Source organism: Glycine soja, chromosome 11 (genome assembly GCF_004193775.1).
Source record: "Glycine soja cultivar W05 chromosome 11, ASM419377v2, whole genome shotgun sequence".
Classification (NCBI taxonomy): Eukaryota; Viridiplantae; Streptophyta; class Magnoliopsida; order Fabales; family Fabaceae; genus Glycine; species Glycine soja.
The window spans coordinates 8,005,132-8,026,310 of record NC_041012.1 but is presented as its reverse complement, the minus strand read 5'-3'; the positions used below and the strand labels follow the sequence as shown (position 1 = coordinate 8,026,310).

General features: G+C 30.5%; 2 protein-coding genes across 5 annotated transcripts; both read left to right on the top strand.

Annotated features, from left to right (window-relative positions):
- Positions 1-966: 966 nt before the first annotated feature.
- LOC114375329 (endo-1,4-beta-xylanase 5-like) lies at positions 967-7,953 on the top strand. The gene is made up of 8 exons (XM_028333105.1): positions 967-1,043; positions 1,123-1,177; positions 4,837-4,883; positions 4,979-5,198; positions 5,349-5,512; positions 5,663-5,761; positions 6,359-7,150; positions 7,520-7,953. Exons 2-8 carry the CDS (start codon positions 1,138-1,140, stop codon positions 7,880-7,882), a joined length of 1,725 nt encoding a protein of 574 aa, XP_028188906.1. The 5' UTR covers positions 967-1,043; positions 1,123-1,137; the 3' UTR covers positions 7,883-7,953.
- Positions 7,954-9,966: 2,013 nt separating this feature from the next.
- LOC114377032 (inactive leucine-rich repeat receptor-like serine/threonine-protein kinase At1g60630) lies at positions 9,967-15,167 on the top strand. Of its 4 annotated transcripts, none has more exons than XM_028335413.1 (4): positions 9,967-10,458; positions 10,644-10,816; positions 10,969-12,503; positions 14,302-15,167. In XM_028335413.1, the coding sequence occupies exons 3-4, from the start codon at positions 11,201-11,203 to the stop codon at positions 14,958-14,960; spliced, it is 1,962 nt and encodes a 653-aa protein (XP_028191214.1). In that variant the 5' UTR covers positions 9,967-10,458; positions 10,644-10,816; positions 10,969-11,200; the 3' UTR covers positions 14,961-15,167. The 4 variants fall into 4 exon arrangements, with proteins under 4 accessions (XP_028191214.1, XP_028191213.1, XP_028191211.1 ...); XM_028335412.1 differs by having other exon boundaries at positions 10,923-12,503; XM_028335410.1 differs by having other exon boundaries at positions 10,644-11,069; positions 11,178-12,503.
- The last annotated feature ends 6,012 nt before the right edge of the window (positions 15,168-21,179 follow it).

Genomic DNA, 21,179 nt, shown 5'->3' with positions numbered 1-21,179 from the left:
TATGAAGTGATTTATTAGCATCATTGGTAATCTCTAAATATCTAATAAGTTTTCTTGTTGGAGGACATGCATAATTAAATAAATTGAATTTGTAAGATAAATATTGTTTGTCATTTATATACATTATTTTGATCTCATTATTATGTGACATGGAATCTCAACGATGTAGCGTCATTTATATATATATTTGTGGATGGTCTAATAACAAGTAACACGATAGGTCTAACAATATATTTCTAAGATAGATTTTAATATCATTTTAAAATATGAATTATGAACCTAACTTAATTTTATAAAACTAATTTGTAAGATAAGAATTCTCCCTAATATAATAGGTAATTTTTTTTCTCATCATTGAATAATATAGGATATCCAACCATTAAACATGAATGAGCTCAAAATAACATTTGACTATGGATCTCAAATGATTAAAACCCATGCATATGGTTGTGTCATGCCTTTCTCATCATCCCCTCATCATAATAAGTAGTTTTTGCATAATACTAAAACACATTCATAATTCATTTGCTTAAGGATCTGATTTCATACCCTTGCTATCTTAAATTTGAGTTGGTCTAGCAGGAAATTTGAGTAGTTTATGTAAAATCTTAAATTTAAATATTTTTCTCACCTTAAATTAAGGTTTGAATTCTTGTTTGGTGGGATATTAACTATTAGTTAATGATCATGATTTAAATAAGATTGACTCAAAAAAAAAACCTATAGAAAAATAAACTTTTCCCACCAAAATAAATTACATTAATTTTATTTTATTTTCTAGGTTTATATATATATATATATAATTAATGAAAACAACAGTTGTCACCAAAAGAACAAAAAAATCTTTGTCATGTATGCTACGTAAATTTATGGTGCGTTTTTATTGGAAGTGAATTATAATAAGGCATTGAATATTGTCAATTAAAAGCAGCTATTTATGCCTTATTGTACACATTATTGTGCTTATAAAAACAATGGTTTCCTTCAATTAACAAGTCACTCCTCTCCAGCGTCTTCTTCAATTCACACTTGAATGCATCTTGGTAACATATTTCAAGATCTTCTTCTCACATTGTTTCTCTTCTTTTTGGTTCAAGAAAACTAACTGGCGTAACTTTGCAGGTTTGAAAAGAAAACATGAGTCTCGCGCTTCTGGTGTGTGTCATCCTTTTAGTAGGTTTGTTTTCTTGCCTATACATGCATGTCTCATATATATAGTTTATTAGCATGAATGTGACAACCATATCACCAGAATTATAATTTCTCATTAACTTTTTATTATTATAATTTTTTTAATATCTAAAATATTTTAATTCTAGGTTGTTTTTATTTTATTTGGAGGATTTAGTTGTAGAAACAATATATTTAAGTGTTATTTATTTATTTTTCTATTTTTAAAATGTTGTGTTCCTTTTTAATACATTTATTGTAAAGATAATGTCATTCTTTATTTTTAAGGCTAATATATTATTTTCCTTTTTATAGTCTTCTATTATATATTTATCTTTTTAGATAAAATATTATAGTATCATTTTTTCTTTTTAGAAACTATTTTTGTTATTTTAAAGGCTATAAATGTTTGCATTTTTAATTAAACAACTTAATTTGTTAACCTTCTTTTTACATTGATTTAATTATAAATAATTCAAGAATTAAAGAATATTTATTAATAATCTTTATCAATTGGGTAAGCTTATGAATACAATATAAGGATTTGACAATTTGAACTTTGAGACAAAATATTAAATATTTTTTTATTACTATTCTTTTTATTTCTTGTCTAGTATTTGTTTATATGACTTTTTAAAACATAGTTTGTAAGTAAAACAATTCATTTTAATTTAATAAAATTTTAGAACATAATTAATGTGATTTTTTTCATAAAAAAGTTATTGTTAACATAAATATCAATTTTTATTATAAACTTATGAAGGCTTTTTGGTAATATGAACGATTAACATTTGTAATATTTGGCCATTAAAAAAAAGACATTAAATTTTTAAATTCGTACGTGTTTTATTACATATATAATTGTGAAAGTATTTAGGATAAAATTTAATGTTTATATATATATATATATATATATATATATATATATATTTGAAAGATGAACTATTTTTTAGGATTTATACGATGAACCTAAATTCTTATAATTGGTTTCTCCCATCATTTTTGGTTTAACTTCGTCCCAGCATGCAAGTTTAAATTTTATTAGTATTTGTCAAACAAGAGCAGGGCATCAACTGCCACGACTTTCCTTAAAAAAAAAAGCGTTTTTTTACTCAAAATTAATTGGAGGACATTTAATACAATTAGCACAAAATTAATTAGAGCACATTTAATACACGTAGCATTTAAAACTTCATTTGTTTTATTGCAATAAATTGCTGTTGAAATATTAATTTGCATTTATATACAAAAGTCATTTGTCTTGCTCCCTTCGTCACAAGATATTGTCATTGGTTTATTCATATTACCAAAAAGTTACTCCTTATTTTTTATAAGAAAAAAAACTAATTTTACATTTAAGAAAATTAGTATTTTTTACGGTAAAGATGCTGATATTATTAATGATGAAAAGAGATGGGTACATCATTGAAAATTAAATAATTTTATTAAATTATGTCATTTCTAATTAATATTTCCCCCCTAAATTATCCTTTATTAGAATTTGATATTAAACACAAATCTTGTATTAAATAAATGATATTTTAAATATAATCTCATTAAATAAAATAAAAGTAATTGAATTTTATTTATATTTAAAAAATTGATTTTTTTCTTATAAAAGAGAATGAGTGAAATACTTTATTTTCTCCTTATTATTAGATTCAAATTAAAAATGTAACTTTTTTATTTTTATAAGGTCCAATCCTCAATTTTCATGCATTAATTATTTCTTCCAAAAATACCATTCATTAGTATCAATTCTAGAATGACGTGAAATAAAAGAATTATAACTCATTAATGTGGGTTAGTTTTCCTGGGAATAGTTTTGGAAAGAAATACTATTTAAGACATATTTAATGTTTTCAATTAAACTAATTGAATTTTTTTAAGGAATTTGATTGAATTTCTTACTACAATTAGTTAATTAAACCTTATAATAAAAATTAAAAAGAGTAACAATTTTATAAAATTGGTTAACTTTATTTTTAATCTTTTTGTTTAAAATGATGTAATGCAACACTTGCATTCTAAAAAATATCATTAGGGATGTAAATGAAAAAAATATTTAATATTACATTGAAAAATTAAAAAAGTTTATTTTTGGGATAAGAGGGTTGCTATTAGTTATACATGTCCAACTATTAAAGGATTATGTGATACTCTGATAGTAAATACAACCATAGATATTAAAATTGAACATAAAAAAATGTGAGGTGGCAAAATAGAAAAAAAATAGTAATTTAAATAGTAATATCAAAACAGATTATTTTATACATATAAAATAACATATTTAAGTTTTTTTTAAATGTATATTTTGGATATTGGGAAGTAGTGTTTAAAGGAAAATAAAAGGGAGAATATTTTTTATTGTTTTCAATAAGAGGGAGTATACTGTTTACAAAATTAAATTAGACATTAAGTAAATAATGTTATGTTAATTTATTGTTTTATTTGATATTTTTAAATGATTGAATTAAAAGATAGAGTTCAATAAGTTTTTAGTTCATGAATTTTTTTTTAAATTCAAATTTTAATCCTTAAACAAATATTTGATTAATCAAAATTTTTAAAGTTTTAGTTCTTATCATTAAGGTGTGTAGTTAAATAATAATATGAAAGCATGTGATCAATATATGTCATTTTTTAAAAATTATAACTTAAATTTCTTTTTAATTCTTGTAAAAGAATTATTTTTCGTCCTTCCAAGATTATTTTTTTTATTTTTATAATTTTTTTAGATAATATTTTTTATTGTTTAAAATTCTATGTAAAATACTTTAAGAATTAAAAATAAAACAAATATAATTTATAAAGATTAAAAAAAATAATTTTGTAAGGATAAAAAAAACTTAATTACAAGTACCAAAAAATATTTAAATCTAAAATTATTTAATAATTTTCGTTTTCTGAAATTACTTAGGTAATCTCTTTAAAATGTGTTTAATATACAAAAATTGCTATATCCCAAAACCAGTCAAAACACAAATGATTAGCCCCAAATTCAAATACACAACTTCAAATGATGGCGGGGTGTTCGTGGGTCACGCAAGGTGGGGTTTTGGTGGTGTTTGGGTTGAGTAGCGATTTTGGTGGGGATTGGTTTTGATTGTTGGGGGCTTGCGCTGGTGGCTATGAAGCTTGGTGGGTGTGCATGTTTGGGAATGGGGTAGGTGGGTTTAGGCGGCGCGGCGGTTTTAGGTGGTGGTGATGCGCTGGTTTGGTTGTGGTCGGAGTAGGTGGCGGCTGGTGGTGGGCGGCGGCGCGGGATGGTGATGGTGTTTGGGTGGAAGGTGGCGACTCTGGTTAGAGATGGTGGTGGTTTGGTCGGAGGTGCGGTGGTTATGGTGAATGTTTTAGAGGAAGGTGAATAGGGAGAAGGGTTGGGGTGGTGCCGTGGTCTTTGACATGGACCTCTTTCTGCAGTTGGTGTATTTGATTTGGGAGGATTATGAGTTGCCAATTTCAAACATTTTTTGGGGGTTAATAATAAGATTAGTATTATGTCATCATTTAATGATAAAGATTAAAACTTCAATTGGAAAAAAAGTTAAAAAAAGTTAAATTTTGAAAGAAATGACTAAAAACTTTATTAATTCTCGATGTTATTAACGAATGAAAGTATGTAACGTACAGAACTAATATATCTCTCATTTGTCACTACCACAGGTTTTGAAGCCGAGGCATTATCCTATGATTACTCTGCCAGCATTGAAGTAAGCTCTCTCTACAGCATTTATATTTACAAGGTGTTACACATGTTACTGAAAATTTCATTCTAATCGGGGGTGTTACATGTTTTCAATCTCAGTGTTTGGCACACCCACAGAACCCTCTATACAATGGAGGAATCATCCAAAACCCAGAACTGAATAATGGACTTCAAGGGTGGACTGCATTTGGAGACGCAAGAATAGAACATAGAGAATCATTAGGCAACAAATATGTGGTAGCCCATAGGAGAAATCAAGCACATGATAGTGTCTCCCAGAAGATTTACCTTCAAAAGGATAAGCATTATACTTTATCCGGTAAATTTTGTACTCAAATATTATAAATTATGAATAGCTAGCTCCTCCCATCTATAGGGTCATTATTTACTGTACTATATTTGTAAACAAAAAGATCAATGACCCAAATGCATTATTCTTAACACATGGTTATGGGTTGAAATTATGCAGCTTGGATACAAGTGAGTGAGGGCAACGTTCCCGTAACAGCAATTGTGAAAACAACTACAAGATTAAAATTTGCTGGTGCCATTTTTGCTGAGTCTAATTGCTGGTCTATGCTTAAGGGTGGTTTCACAGCGGATGAATCAGGACCAGCTGAGCTCTATTTTGAGGTACTTCCTATGGTTCTCGATAATTGTATTTATGTACAAGAATGGATTCTCAAGTGTGAAAATTTCACATGACCTTGTCATGATCTTTTTTTTTTTTTTTACGATATGCTCTCCATTTTTCTGAACTCTTCAAATTCCTGAATTCTGTAGGGCAATAATACTTCTGTCGAAATATGGATAGACAACGTTGCCTTACAGCCATTCACAGAAGGGGAATGGAGGTCTCATCAAGATGAAAGCATCGAGAAGGTAAGCATTAGTTATTGAATAAATAGACGAGAAAGTATTATCAATACGCTCTCAAACATTTTTTACACACTTAAATCTTATAAATGATCGAGTCTCATTTTCAAACTAGTGAGATTCACACAAATTTAAACTTACGGGAGAAAGTGAGTTTTCTCTATATTTTCCACTACATATATTAACCCACTACAAATTTATTGCTCTCATACATTAAATTCAATGACGACAAAAAGACCATATGTCTCACGAATGACAAATTATTAAGTAGTCTCAAACCACCACGTGTTCATGATTCTAAGTGCTTATCAATACTTAACTTTTTCAATATATAAGAAGGAATAAATAAGACATGACTATGTGTCATATGAAGATCACGATGATCTCAGACCCCTAACATACCATACCAAGAGATATAAATGATGTGTTCAACTAGGAAAATTTTCATATAGCTTAATAAAACTCTTGAATTTTCTACAAAATCTATTAAATTGATTAATTCCCAAAATGTTTTGTTTTCCAACATTTGTAGTACATGATATATGCAAAAAAGCAAAAGAAAATTAATATACAACAAGTTTAAACGAGGTTTGGCTTTGGCAGGCTCGTAAGAGGAAGGTGTTGGTCCGAGCAGTTGACGAACAAGGAAATCCTCTACCAAATGCAAGCATATCTTTTGTACTTACAAGGCCAGGATTTCCATTTGGGAGTGCCATAAACAGTTACATCCTGAACAATGGGTTATATAAGAATTGGTTCACCTCTAGATTCACTGTCACCACATTTGAAAATGAAATGAAGTGGTACAGCACCGAAAATGTGCAAGGCAGGGAAGACTACTCGGTTGCCGATGCCATGTTGCAGTTTGTAAAGCAACACAACATTGCTGTTCGAGGCCACAACATATTTTGGGATGATCCTCGTTACCAACCTGGTTGGGTTCCTTCACTCTCCCCATATCAGCTTAACTCTGCAGTGGAAAAGAGGGTGAGATCCGTTGTGTCAAGATATAGGGGCCAACTTATTTCTTGGGATGTGGTGAATGAAAATTTGCACTTTTCATTCTTTGAAGGTAAACTTGGACAAGCCTTTTCAGGTAGGATCTTCCATGAGGCTCATAATATTGATGGACAAACAACTTTGTTCCTGAATGAATATAACACCATTGAGGATAGTAGAGATGGTGTGTCAATCCCTGCAAGGTATATCCAGAAGCTTAAAAAAATTCAAAGTTATCCTGGGAATGCAGGATTGCCAATTGGAATTGGGCTTGAGGCTCATTTCTCTGGTCCGGGTATTAACTTTCCTTATTTGAGAGCTTCCATCGATTATCTTGCTGCTACTCGTTTGCCAATTTGGATTACAGAACTAGATGTTGCAAGCCAGCCTAGGCAGGTAAAGTTCAATTATTTTTCATGCAACAATTTGATGATGTTGTTGGCAGAATAGCTTATTCACCGCAAGTAGTTATTAGATGATCACCACATGTTCATAGTCCCGCCTGATTAATCTCTAAGTGACAAGTAGTCGAGTTTTTCAATGTGCATGAAAGAATTAATATAAATCATATCATGTGGAGATTAATTGAGATTGATAATAATAGTTCCAAACTATCTAATAATTTCGCATGCCGGGCATACATGGTTAGAGAAAGTGTTTATGTTGTGTTGTGCTGTTCTTTGTATGAAATGTGGTTTTTAGTATTTTACCCATTTATTTATGCATTAAAAATTGATTATAGTTTTTCACTTATGATTTGTGCAGTCACAGTACTTTGAGCTTGCTCTTAGAGAGTTACATGGCCACCCTATGGTCAGGGGTATTGTGATGTGGACAGCATGGTCACCACAAGGTTGCTATAGGATTTGCTTAGTAGATAACAATTTCAGGAACTTGCCTGCAGGGAATGTTGTGGACAGACTCCTTTCTGAATGGAGGTTAAGCAAATTATCAGGAATGACAGATCAAAATGGATTCTTTGAGGCCAATCTTTTTCATGGAGACTATGAAATGGAAATCAGTCACCCTGTTATGAAGAATTACACCTTCACACAACGCCTACAAGTGACTCCAATAGAAGAATACTTCAAGGAAACAAAACAATTTGTACAACTTTCTATGAAGTAGTTACTTACTTCTGCATATTAAACTTTGAGTATATATATATAATGAAAAATTGAAAGGCCATTTCGTACCGATCTTTCTATCGTTGCTTGTTTGTTGTCTTACTCTTTTGCTTTAGCTTCACGCGTGCTGGAATAAGCTCAATTATTGTCCCTCTGTTTCCGCATTCTTATTAACAATCATAGCCAAATAACATTGATATCGAGAGTACCATGTACTTCTAACAATTAAAAATTTTCACCGATAACAAAAATTAATATTTTTAAAATCTATAACACCGCATAACTTAAAATGGAAATTCTTTGCCGTCTCAATTGATCTAAAAAAGCTTAAGCTTAATGAGTTCACGATTAAAATTTAAAACACACGCCTTGGACTGGGTCAGGCCCGTGTCCGCATCATAATAGGATTTTTTGCATAATCTTAAAACACATTCCTGCTTGGGGCATTGATTTTCGTATATCTTATGATATCTCAATAGTTTAATGCACCGTGTTATTCAATCAAAGTAATTGTTTATATGATTTTTAAGATAATTATCATAAAATTTAACCAAAATTATAATACAGATTAAACAACAGATTAAACAACTGACTGTGTAAAATTATTTTGTACTACATTTTTTTTTCTTTTCTCAACTTACTTTTTTCTATAAAAAAAAATATCAATACTCCATAAGAGTGTAGTAGTAAAAAAACAATAACACAAGAGAGTTAAGTAGCATGAAGAACAAAGGTATAAGAAGTGGAAAACAAAAAAGTAAGTTGTATTGAAATGAATTTAATTTCAATTAAAAAAAGATAATAATTATCCTAATTAATTTAATTACTACTAAAAAAGATAAATTATATCATAATTAATTATTTTAATTTAAAAATATATTTTGTATCATAATTAATTTAATTATTATTAAAAATTAACTTTTAGAGAAGGCAATTCATATTTCGAATTAACTATACAATGAAACAGGCAATCTATATTTTGTAGTTGATTGATACAGAGTGTCAATTTACAATACATAACAAAAAAAACATGATAGAATACACAACAGGAACATGTTTTTCTTGAAGAATAATAGTTTTGTGAAACAAAAACAAAAACACATTGGAATGAATCGGGATAGGCGAAAATTAGCGTCCATTTTGTTATCATGGTTTAAATAAAGAGCGTACAGTCTCTTAATAGGACCCATAAGGGCTGGGCCAGGCCCGTCCCCGCATCTCAATAGGAACTTTTGAATAATAATCTGAAAACACATGAATTTTGAATTTTGAATTTTGTTATCATGATTTTCGATGACCACAAACACACATAATCAAAGAGCCACGGTCTCTTAATAGCACCTATAGTTTTGGTTTGGTCTCGGGTCAACCAAACACAGCCACAAAATCTGCTAATACTTAAAAAAGAGATGTTTGGTTTGGTTCATTTTTATTATAAATAAAAAATAGTGATGAAAGTGCGTTTGATTGTATTTTTATTTTCATTTTAAGTGAAAATATTTTTTCAACCGAAACAAAAATTAAAAATAATAAAATTTCATTTTCAGTATTTTAAGTTGAAATCAAGGAACCTCATCTTGGATAAAATGAAATGGCAAGAAATATAATTTTAAGTAAATCTAAAAATACATTTTTTTATAAAACACATTATTTTCAATATTTTTATTTTTTGAAAATAAAAAATAAGAACTCAAACCAAATATGTTTTCAAAGTTCTAATCTTTTAAAAATAAAAATAATTTAAAAAAATAAAATAAAAAATACAAACCACGTTCTTAGATTTTCCCACTTCTTTTTAGTAATCTATTCTAAGTAAATACATTAATTTTCAGACCAAACATAATTCATCTATATTGCTTTGCTTATACTTTTTAGGATATGATATGATGAGGGAGAACACAGGATAGATACAGAATATGACAACTGGCAAGAGTCAATGGTCAGTGATACACGAGCCCAACTACACACCACTCCACTTTTTTGTTTTGACTCATCCAGTGTCCATTTAATTGCAACACGTGGCAGTTGTTTGGTTTTTTTTTATATTTTTCATCATCTCTACTTTGTGTGTGTGTGTGTGTGAAATCTCATTTATTGCTTTCTCGTTAGCCTTCAATTCGTTCACCAATTTCCTGAGGGGAAAGAGGAGGGGCCTTTTGCCTTCGTGAGAGGAAGAACGGGGCATGTTCTTTTCTGTCCTCTCTCTCTCTCTCTCTCTGATCAGACAGACAGACACGCGCATAATACACATAGATGCAGCAGAGAAACTCTCTCTCTCTCATTATTGCTCCAAACCCATTCAGAGTACAGATGGATCTTCGATTATAGCGGTTTTAGCAGCTGGAATCTGCACTTGCACCATGTGTGTTTCTACTGTTAATATATATTTTTTCAACATAAACATTCAATTCCACCACTGAAAGAAGAAATTGGAGAAAGTGTTGAAACTTTTTGAGCCTGTCTCAAGCCTTCATCATTCCATTCAATGATTCAAAAGGATAGATCATTGGATCCCACCTCGGCCAAGTTTTAAAAAAAGTGCTAAATTCCACGAGTATTAGCAACCCGAGAAAGGAAGTAAGTACTATAAAATTACTACTAAATGCATGGCTTTTTGTTTATTCCGCAACAGGATCAAACCAAAATATATATACTGTAGTGTAAATAATTAAATAAATAAATAAATAAAAATTACAGTACTGTGTTGTTTTTGTTTGCTTGCAAAGTTGTTGTTTACTTATTATTTAATAATAATGTTGCAGCTAGCAGTTTAGGAATATAGAAATCATAGAGAGACGAAAAGAATGGTTATTTTGTGGTCTGCGAGTACTGGGATGATTGATTTCACGTGAAAGTTCTGGCACAGGTTCCGTGAGTGTTTCGAGTGTGGCGTAGAGTGGAGGAGTTTCGAGAAAAGCCAACCACTTTAACCGCAGTAAGTGTCTCCGATTTCATGGATCCCCACCAGAGCTCCCAAACAGAGCTATTAGCTAGCTCTTTCATTCTCATGGTTACTTTACTTTACTTGTGTTCTGTTCAAGTTTGTGGTTTAGATGAGTAGTTGAAGACTCTCTTTTTTCCCACAAGAATGTCAATGGTAGATCTGAACAAGACTTAAAAGTGAGTGAGAAGACCAAAGAAAGATCTGTTGTGGTCTCAACCGTTTTTCAGCTAATTTAAGTAGCTAGGTCAGTTAACTGTTAACTCTCCTCCTATGCATTAAAGTGTTAAATGGATCTCATTATGGGACGAAACCAAAACAGTTGAAATTAACTAAAGCCCCTCACTTGCAGCAGTGTGTGTGTGGTTGGTCCCGACCATGGAGAGATCCTATGATGTCGTCTTTGTTTTTCTCCTTTGTCTCTTCCTGTCCCAACCAGCAAGATCACAAGAAGACGATTCACAGGCACTTCTGGCATTGAAATCCTCCATAGACGCTCTCAACAAGCTTCCATGGCGAGAAGGAACCGACGTGTGCACGTGGTTGGGGGTCAGAGACTGCTTCAACGGAAGAGTCAGGAAACTAGTTCTGGAACACTCCAATTTAACAGGTCCTCTGGATTCCAAGATCTTGGGCCGTTTGGACCAGCTCCGAGTCCTCAGTTTCAAAGGAAACTCACTCTCCGGCGAAATCCCCAATCTCTCCGCCTTGGTCAACCTCAAATCGATTTTCCTCAACGAAAACAACTTCTCCGGCGAGTTTCCCGCCTCGGTCGCGTTCCTCCACCGCGTGAAGGTCATTGTTCTGTCGCAGAACCATATCTCCGGCGACATTCCGGCGTCGCTGCTGAATCTGCGGCGACTGTACGTTCTCTACTTGCAAGACAACGCGTTCACCGGACGCATTCCCGGTTTCAACCAGAGCAGCCTCAGGTATTTAAATGTGTCCAACAACCGGCTCTCCGGCGAGATTCCGGTGAGCTCGGCATTGATCCGGTTCAATGCGTCGTCGTTTTGGGGGAACCCGGGGCTCTGCGGGGAACAGATAGAAGAAGCATGCAAAAACGGTTCATTGGCGCCATCGACAAGCCCTAGTTATCCGTTGATACCAAGGACGATGGGGAAATCGTCGACGTCATCATTGAACCGCACGAAGTTGATAAAAATAATTGGAGGGAGCGTGGGTGGAGTTGTTTTGGTATTAGTTTGCATGGCTGTGGTGTGGGTTGTGATTTGCAAGAAGAAGAAGAAGAAGAAGAAGAAGAAGGGTGGTGCAGAAGTGGCAGAAGGGGAAGTTGGTGTGGCGGGAGGAGGGGGAGAAGAAGAAGGGGGTTTTGCGTGGGAAAATGAGGGTGTAGGGAAGCTGGTGTTCTGCGGAGGAGGGGATCGGGAGATGAGTTATAGTTTGGAGGAATTGCTCAAGGCATCGGCGGAGACATTGGGGAGGGGTATAGTGGGAAGTACGTATAAGGCAGTGATGGAATCGGGGTTCATAGTTACTGTGAAGAGGTTGAAAGATGCTAGGTATCCTGCCTTGGAAGAGTTCAGGGCTCACATTCAAGTCCTTGGGAGCCTCACCCACCCTAACCTGGTCCCACTCAGGGCTTATTTCCAGGCTAAGGAGGAACGCCTCCTCGTTTATGATTACTTTCCTAATGGCAGCCTCTTCTCCCTTATTCACGGTACCTATTCTTTCTTACTTACATCTATCTCACCACCCCAATGCTACCAACTAAATAAATACTATTTTATCATGCTATAAGGTATTTTAATCTGGCTTACACTCTCAGGATTATAAAATCATATTATAACGTAATTGTTTGTCGCGGATGTATGTTTATACAATTGTCTAATAGAAAATAATTGTGTCTGCATAATTAGTAGTTTTTCGTGTGAAGGAGGATTTAAATCATGTAACTATTATTATTATAAGAATGTAGTTTGGTCCTTAAAAGGGGGCTGAGAGTGACGTAAACTATAATCTTTTGGTAATGGGGCCTCCGATTATTTCTACGCACTAAATCTTTCCCTCTCGCTCAGATTTACTAGTTAAATAATAAGGACAAAGGGTGCTGCTTTCCCTGTCAAGCTGTTTAATGTAATTTAAGAATTTATAAATGTGTGTGCTCCTAAATTGACAACTCATTTATTGGCGTGACCCCCGTGTTTAGTGTTGTCCCACTCAACCATTGAAAAGTTACAGAGTGGAATTCGAATTTTAGTGTACTACCATGTACTTGTACAGTGATCTAATCCGAACTTAATCGGTGTCAAGTTATGCCTTGTATATTTATTATGTTCGAAATTTCATTATCCATTTGGAAACTCTCCCATCTCTCTTCCCTAAATAAGCCCATCCATCGTCAGGTGATCATCACTTTTCGCTGCCACCTTGCAACGGGATTCATAGATGGTAGAATTGCATTTTTTGATGAATCATCGCGGTTATAACGTTACCATCTTTTTATTCAAATTTGTTTTATTTAAAAGGAAATGACACAATTGAATTCTTTTCAATATGGTAGCTGAAATCTGCATTTTCAGTAATAAAGATTTAGTGATCAATCAATAAGTCCCTTTCTAGAATCCTGAATCCTTTTCGAAGATGAGGGAAAAATTCTGGATAAACAACAGTATTCCGGCAACCGTTTAAATTTTAAAAGCTGTTAATTATTTTGTAGATATATGAAGATAAGTGTATCTTCGCTCGATGATGTAAAAAGTTGAGTATTTGTGATAAAAGTATAAGCATAGTTCTTCCTAGGGGACAGCCCCCCTAGTTCATTTCTATAAAGGGTAAAACAATGCTTTTTGTCTTAGAAATAATGGTGGGATCATAATATCCAAGAATAAAAAGTAGTCAATGTCAATCATTCCAATTGTCACTTTGCCAGGATCCTCACGTGTATTTCTGCTGGCTTGAAACTATTGTTTTTCTCTTCACACACACTGCCTGTTTTATTTTCAAAGTTAAATCCTTGAGAACTTTTAGCATTCATGCTATTACCATGTTGCATTGTATGACTGACTTGTTGTATCTTGATAATAAACAAAATATACGATGATAATTAATACTTACGTGAATGGAGGTAAACGTAGAATCCAAGTGATAGTATGTTTGAGTTACCTTGAATAAAGTGAGGCTAAGTTTGAGCTAGCCTCTAGTAATTAAATTATGCAAGTAAGACTTACATATATGTTACATTTAACTCTACTTCATCGTTATTTTTTGTGCAATTGATACTTTCTCGATGTGATTGAAATTGTTTGTATTTGTTAATTGAACCTTTTGGAAGTGTCAGAATTTTAAACCAATATAGCATTCTAAAGGCACCACTATGCATATGCATGAAACTAATAAGTAATAACACCGGCACTTTGATGATTTCTAAATGCTAAGAAGTAAACTGAAAATTGTGCATCTTGACATTGCTCTCAAACTAATTATTGACAGAAGAGCTGTTGTGATGACCAATGCAGGATCAAAAACATCTGGTGGGGGGAAGCCTCTTCACTGGACATCCTGCCTTAAAATTGCAGAAGATCTAGCAACAGGCATGCTATACATCCACCAGAACCCTGGCTTGACACATGGAAACCTGAAATCTTCTAATGTATTGTTGGGTTCTGACTTTGAGTCATGTCTTACTGATTATGGTCTCACTGTGTTCCTTAATCCTGACTCAATGGATGAGCCTAGTGCCACTTCTTTATTCTATAGAGCACCCGAATGCCGCAACTTTCAAAGGTCACAAACTCAACCAGCAGATGTATACAGTTTTGGGGTCCTTCTTCTTGAGCTTTTAACCGGCAAAACACCCTTCCAAGACCTTGTTCAGACATACGGTTCAGACATACCTACGTGGGTTCGGTCAGTGCGCGAAGAAGAGACCGAGTCCGGGGATGATCCTGCCTCAGGCAATGAAGTATCTGAAGAGAAGCTTCAGGCTCTTTTGAACATTGCAATGGCATGTGTTTCACTAGTACCAGAGAACAGGCCTACAATGAGAGAGGTTTTAAAGATGATTAGAGATGCAAGAGGGGAGGCTCATGTCTCATCTAACAGTAGTGATCACTCCCCTGGTAGATGGTCAGATACTGTTCAAAGCTTTCCAAGGGAAGAACACCAGAGCATATGATTGGTAACTTTTTTTGACAGCGTAATAGTTGAAACTATGCATTCTGATTTTTCCTGAATTGGTTATTGATATGATTCCATGCATAAAACTAGGTGATACGTAAGGACCTACATTTTTAAATCTCCTTGCTTTGTGAGTAAAAAATGCATTTTAAAGGGTAATTAACGGATTCTTTTATATAGTCATCAAAGATTCAGGTTGCAAAGACTTTTGGAGGTCATCAGTTCCTGCCTAGTCTTGTATGTATTTTCTTTTTTAAGCAAAACACACATTCCAATAAAAACATGGGGTTCAGATTAATTCAGATCCGTATCAAAAATTTTATTCAACAATTTAAAATCAACTCTATCAAAATTAATTATACAAACTATAAACTAACACTGATGCATACTACAAGGGAACTCTGCGTTTTTGGTGCAAGCATAAATGTGTCAGTCATAGTTAATGGTTGTGACTTATGAGGTTGTCAATAAATGGGTTTGGAATAATCTAAAACTAACTATGCGAGTGTGGCACCAATATTTTCAAATTTGTATAAAATAGAAAATTCACAAATTAAAAAATATTTAAATTATCAAAATATATGTGTATAATTAATTAAGAATTTTAAAATAGAAACTAAGGTTAAAATATTTATGTAATAAATTGTGTAATTACTCTTTTAAAAATTAAATTTAAAATAAAAGTATACTTATTATTTCTTACGTCTTGTTTGGTTGGATGAAATAGGATGGAAAGAGGGAAAATTAAGGTGATGGAAATAATGATGATTGTTTGGTATGATAGAAATAGAGTGGAAATATATAGGGTGGAATTCACCAGTACTTGTTTATTTTGTTTTCTTTACTCATTTTTATTTACCTTTAATCAAATATTTTTTTTATTTTATTAATTACTTATTTTTTATTTTCATTTATCCTATTTCTCTCCTCTACCAAACAATCCTTTAACAATGTTAATTATGTTAAAAAAAATAGAAATTCAATCACTCTAAAAAATGAACACATAAGGTGATTGATGAACTAGGCTTATATATGCACCTTCAAAACTACTTTTGATGATGTCACGATGAGTACAAGTAGATGCAAAATGCAATATTTAGCTAATTCACTGGCTGTCAAATTATAATAAATTCACTACTTCATGACGAGATCCGGACTGAAATATAAAAAAAAATCACGATTATTTAAAAAGTTTATTAACATGACATTTAATTTTAAAAGTCCTAAAAAAATCAATTCATTTATTAAAGTAAAATTTACATTTAATTCCATGTGGAAAAAATAAGTTCATTGAAAATAAAATTTTAATTAATGAAGTGTATTTTAGAGATAATATCATTAAATAGAAGAAAATTAGTTAAAATTTATTTATATTTTAATTCATTACACATCTTTTTATTTATCCTATGTTTGGTAGAAAAGAAAGAAAATGATGGAAGAAAAAAAATTGAAATTTAAATTGGAGGAAAAGTGGAAGGAAATAAAATTAAATTTTTTTTTTCTTGAAGTTATTTTTTATTTTATTTTATCTGTTTGATCATAAAAAGCAGTAAAACCTTTTACTATTTATTTCAGTAGTGTAATTTAAGTTTCAGTTGAATTAATTGCCGAAACTTACAAAAAAGGTTCACATAAAGTTCGTTTAATTAAATTTTATAATTAGTATATTTTTACATTTAATTATTATCAATCAAATTAAATATATAGATTAATGAAATATCGGATGTTATGGTTATTATAAAAATTAAGAAACATATGATAATTTGTGATTAAATAATAACATAAAACACTTTTATATAACCAATGCATAAATTATTTATTCATCTATTTTTATCTATTTTAACACAGTACAATCCATTAACAGAATGATTATGTACGCTCGTTATGTTTCAAACTATTTTAATAAACATTATAAATTTTGAAATATAATTTTATTATAATACCATGATATTACACATTATATAATATAAAGTTAGCATAAATATATTATCACAATATTTAAATTTTGTATATTGAAATTTTTAAACTTCTTCTTTTGACAAACATTTTTTTTTTATAAAAAAATTGCGCTCTTGTTTTGATTTGATTTTGTTTTTACATGAAATACATAATTCTTTGTTGACCGGTATTTCTTTTTAAGAGTGTGTTTGGATGAATAAATTTAAAATTTTAAAAAAATTTAAATTCTAAGAATTTTAAATACTTTAATTGAAATTCTTTTATTTTCAAAATTTTGTGTTTGAATAAAAAAAATTAAAATTATGAGATGAAAAATATGAATGAAAAAAAAGACAAAATATGATTGGTATGCTATTGTTCCTCTATGCTCACACCCAATCGATATTTTAGGAGTTCAAGATGTTTCTTGAAGAAGAAGACGGTGAGAAGAGAATTTCAATTTCTCACATTTTAAAAGGAAATTGAAATTTCAGATTTTTAGTTGTTTAAAATTCTGTTTTAAAATTCCAAAATTTTAAATTCTTCATAAAAAGCATCCAAACAATGAATTTTAAAATTCCAAAATTACAGAAATTCAAATTTTCTGATAAATTACTTTCCTTAGTTAAAATTCTTTATCCAAACGCACTATCTGAATACTTAAGCATTGTAATTTTTTAATCCATGTCTTTTTTCATTTTTAAATAATGTTGGGTCTTGTTTATCATTTGTGTTTTTAATTATATCGTTTTTCAAATAAATGTAAATATATTAACAATAATAGAAGATATAATGAAAATATTTATGTAGCATTAAAAAATATTAATGTAAAAGATATGAAAGTTTGTTAATCTTTATTTATTTCTTTTCAAAATTTTATTTTTTCAATCCTTACTTATTATTATCAAAATTATATAAAAACTAATCATTAAATTAAAAACACTTTTATCAAAGTTTTTTTATTTTTATAAACTACAATATTGTTGTAATTCGAATGGATATATTTATCGAAATTATAATTATGATTTACATTAAGTACTAAATAATTATCTGATAAGTTAAAAATTATGAATTTATTTATTTAATAAAAAAAAACTCATGATCAAAATTAGTTATACATTTCATCTTTAATAATTTATTTGTTAATAAAATTATTTAGCGAAAATTCTTTTACTGTTTTAAAAATATTTGTTTTCACAACTAACACCTATATAATAATTTTTTAAAAACGATAATATTGATTACATCTTTTAATTTTTTAGATGAACTCCAATTTTAACCGAAAAACAACAAAATCAACATCTAAATTTTGTTAAAAAAAATCCTTCCGTGCATAATAAGAAATACTTTGCTGGCATTTCCGATTTCTATAACACGAATGTCGAAGTCAAGGAGTTGACTTCTATATTTTTCCTATTCCCAACACAAAATTTTAATGGAGAGAGTAGTAAGAATATTATCGAGTCTAAGACCACAAAGCAAACCATTGTCCCACAGTACTATTCTAGATTAGAATCACCTACATGCCAAAAACTTTTGCTCCAACTAAACTATTTAAATTAAATTGGTTTTAGCGGTCAGATCGGCCTATAGAGGTATCTACATAAAGCATGATCTATACTGACTTATTTAATTAAAATGTTAGGTTTAGGCTTTTTTAAAGGTCTATTAAATTAAATAGACGACTTAGGCTTATTAAAAAACCTTATAAGCCTGATAGACCGGCCTATATATACGTATATATACTTATATTATTTTTTGGATACCAATTTATACTTATATTATTTTTTGGATACAATTAATTTTTTTTAAAACTAACCGGCTTTGATTATACATTAGTATTTCATAACTTCCATTTCTATAATCAAGTAAGACTTTAATTACAATGGTGTGAGTCATATGACCCTTTATATTACTCATTATTTTCATTGATTTTCCTATCCCGATTAACGTTTTTTTTTTCGTTCATTTAACTTTCCTAATAGTTTCGTATTCCAAAACAAATGAATATTAAAGATTTAATATGAATAAGGCTCTTAAGAAGGCTATCAGGCTAGACTTTTAAAAAAGATCGAACCAAAATAAAAACCTTTAATAGGATACAAGCCAAACTTAGATCTCAAAAATTCATCGTAAGCTCAAATCTATTAACTTATTCCCACTTAATATGTTCTCTGGTCAACCTTGCGTTTTGCATAGTAGGTATATTACTAGTATAATTCTGGCATGGATTTAATTTACTCACAGTAAATATTTTATTTTAAAAACCATAAATTTATATTATTGATAAAATTAATTAATATTAAAAATACATGTATGATAGATAATAATTTTGCTAAAAATTGTTTTATTTTTCTCATTATTAATTAGAATTCTTTAATTGTTTTCTCTAAAGTAAATTATTCATTTTAAAAGCAATAAATCTTCCGCATGTTATATTGAGTTCATGAATAGAAAATATGACAATAATATAAAGGCAGTATACCCGGGGCATATTTAATTCGTTTTTATATGCAAATGAAAAAATAAATTTAGACGCAGTAAAATTAAGTATAATTTTCTAAATTCATGAGTTTTATTTCCCTGAATTTTAATTGTAACATTTGATCTAAATAATTTTATAAATTGATAACTTTTTATCATCTTGATAGATTATTAACAAATACTTTTGATTAATTAATTCAGTTATTAAATTAGTTATAAATTAATCAAAATAATTATTATTATAAAATTAAATAAAAAATTGTTAATCCTAATTTGTCATAGCATTGTTCTCATCTTATTTGCAAACACCTCTTCTACCTATTCCATGTGTCTCCACTTATCATAACATCACATTATAATTAATAGCCTTTTATTAGAGTTTTTTAATTATTAATGATTTTATTTAATTTATAATTAATTTAATATATCTAATAATCATAGTTATTAGTTAATAATATATCAGGAGTCAAAATCATAAATTTATAAAATTAAGATACCAAATATTATAATTAAAAATCAATGAAGTAAAATCATAAATTTAAAAAATTAAGTGGAACAAAATTACGATAAATTCCTAAAATTAATTATATGTAGATGATCCTAATTTAAGGTCACGTAAGTGACGTAACTTATTAAAAAAAAAGCTCTCGCATAAGATATGGCTATTGTGTTTTAATTTGATTATTTACTATAAAATCTAATATATATTTTTTTCCTATATATATATATATATATATATATATATAATTATCTGCATTTTTTTACTAACCATGTGCTTAGCATGTGAGCATATCAAAATTCATCATTTCCAATTAACGAAACCAAAACCAAATCCATCGGTTAAGCTAAAAAGTTAAAAAGAATCTGTATCAATTATAAAGCAGAAAATAATTAAGCAACTTATATATTATAGACGAAAACTGATGGAAGGTTCAATTGAATGGCAGCGACAAGCAGAAGCCTCCCTCAGCAAGGTGATGCCAAAATGAACGTTGTGGTGAGTGTCAAGTGTCAAGGTGTGCACAGATGGCGCTGTCACGTTACAAAAAAGAAGCTCCCAGATGTTAGGGACCCAGTGACTTTGGAAGCAATCAAACCATTAACCATGCCCTATTAGAGGCTGACACCAATAACCTTATTAGCCCATTTTTCCCACATAAACATTGCTTTTGGTTGAAATTAATGATGTGTTAATAACGTCTTATAGAGGCTGACGACTCAACACACGTATCTGATTTCCCCCCCTTAAAATATGTAACCTCATAAACACAAAGTGTTGCGAAATCCTTTTTGTGTTAATATCAAAAGCTTTTCTCTCATTACAATCAGCAGAAACGAGTGAAAAAAAAGGGAAATACTAATCACTACCGAATAGTGTTTGTAAAACTGCACCATTTTCCCTCACTTTAATTTCAGAGTTTATTTTTTTATGTATTATTAGTATTTTTTTACATAATTAATTAATTAGAAAGTATTATTAATATGACTTTCAAGTTAATTGTTATAAAAACTCTTTAACCTATTGGAATATAGAATGTTTATTCTTCGTATTATTTGCTTTGCTAACAAATAACACTACTGAGTTAAAAAAAAAAAAACAGTGAGATTTACGTTTTTAAGTTGATGAATAATGCTTACAGAAACTTGGTGATGGCACGCGTACAACACTTTCCCAAAAAAAAAAAACCAAAACTTGGTATAAACTTGGTCTCCCCAAAGCATGGTGTGTTGTGCTTTTTCCTAATAAAGTATGCTAATCAAGTGAGATTGCCGCTGGCTAGTGATCACTAGTCCG

What these genes read in the sequence shown, in the direction of transcription:
- LOC114377032 (XM_028335413.1), top strand. Translation starts at nt 11,201, where the DNA reads ATGGAGAGATCCTATGATGTCGTCTTTGTTTTTCTCCTTTGTCTCTTC. An exon ending in CCTCTTCTCCCTTATTCACG is followed by an intron (nt 12,504 to 14,301) that starts GTACCTATTCTT and finishes TGACCAATGCAG; the next exon opens with GATCAAAAACATCTGGTGGG.
- LOC114375329 (XM_028333105.1), top strand. Translation starts at nt 1,138, where the DNA reads ATGAGTCTCGCGCTTCTGGTGTGTGTCATCCTTTTAGTAG. An exon ending in GTGTGTCATCCTTTTAGTAG is followed by an intron (nt 1,178 to 4,836) that starts GTTTGTTTTCTT and finishes TCACTACCACAG; the next exon opens with GTTTTGAAGCCGAGGCATTA. An exon ending in AAGATGAAAGCATCGAGAAG is followed by an intron (nt 5,762 to 6,358) that starts GTAAGCATTAGT and finishes TGGCTTTGGCAG; the next exon opens with GCTCGTAAGAGGAAGGTGTT.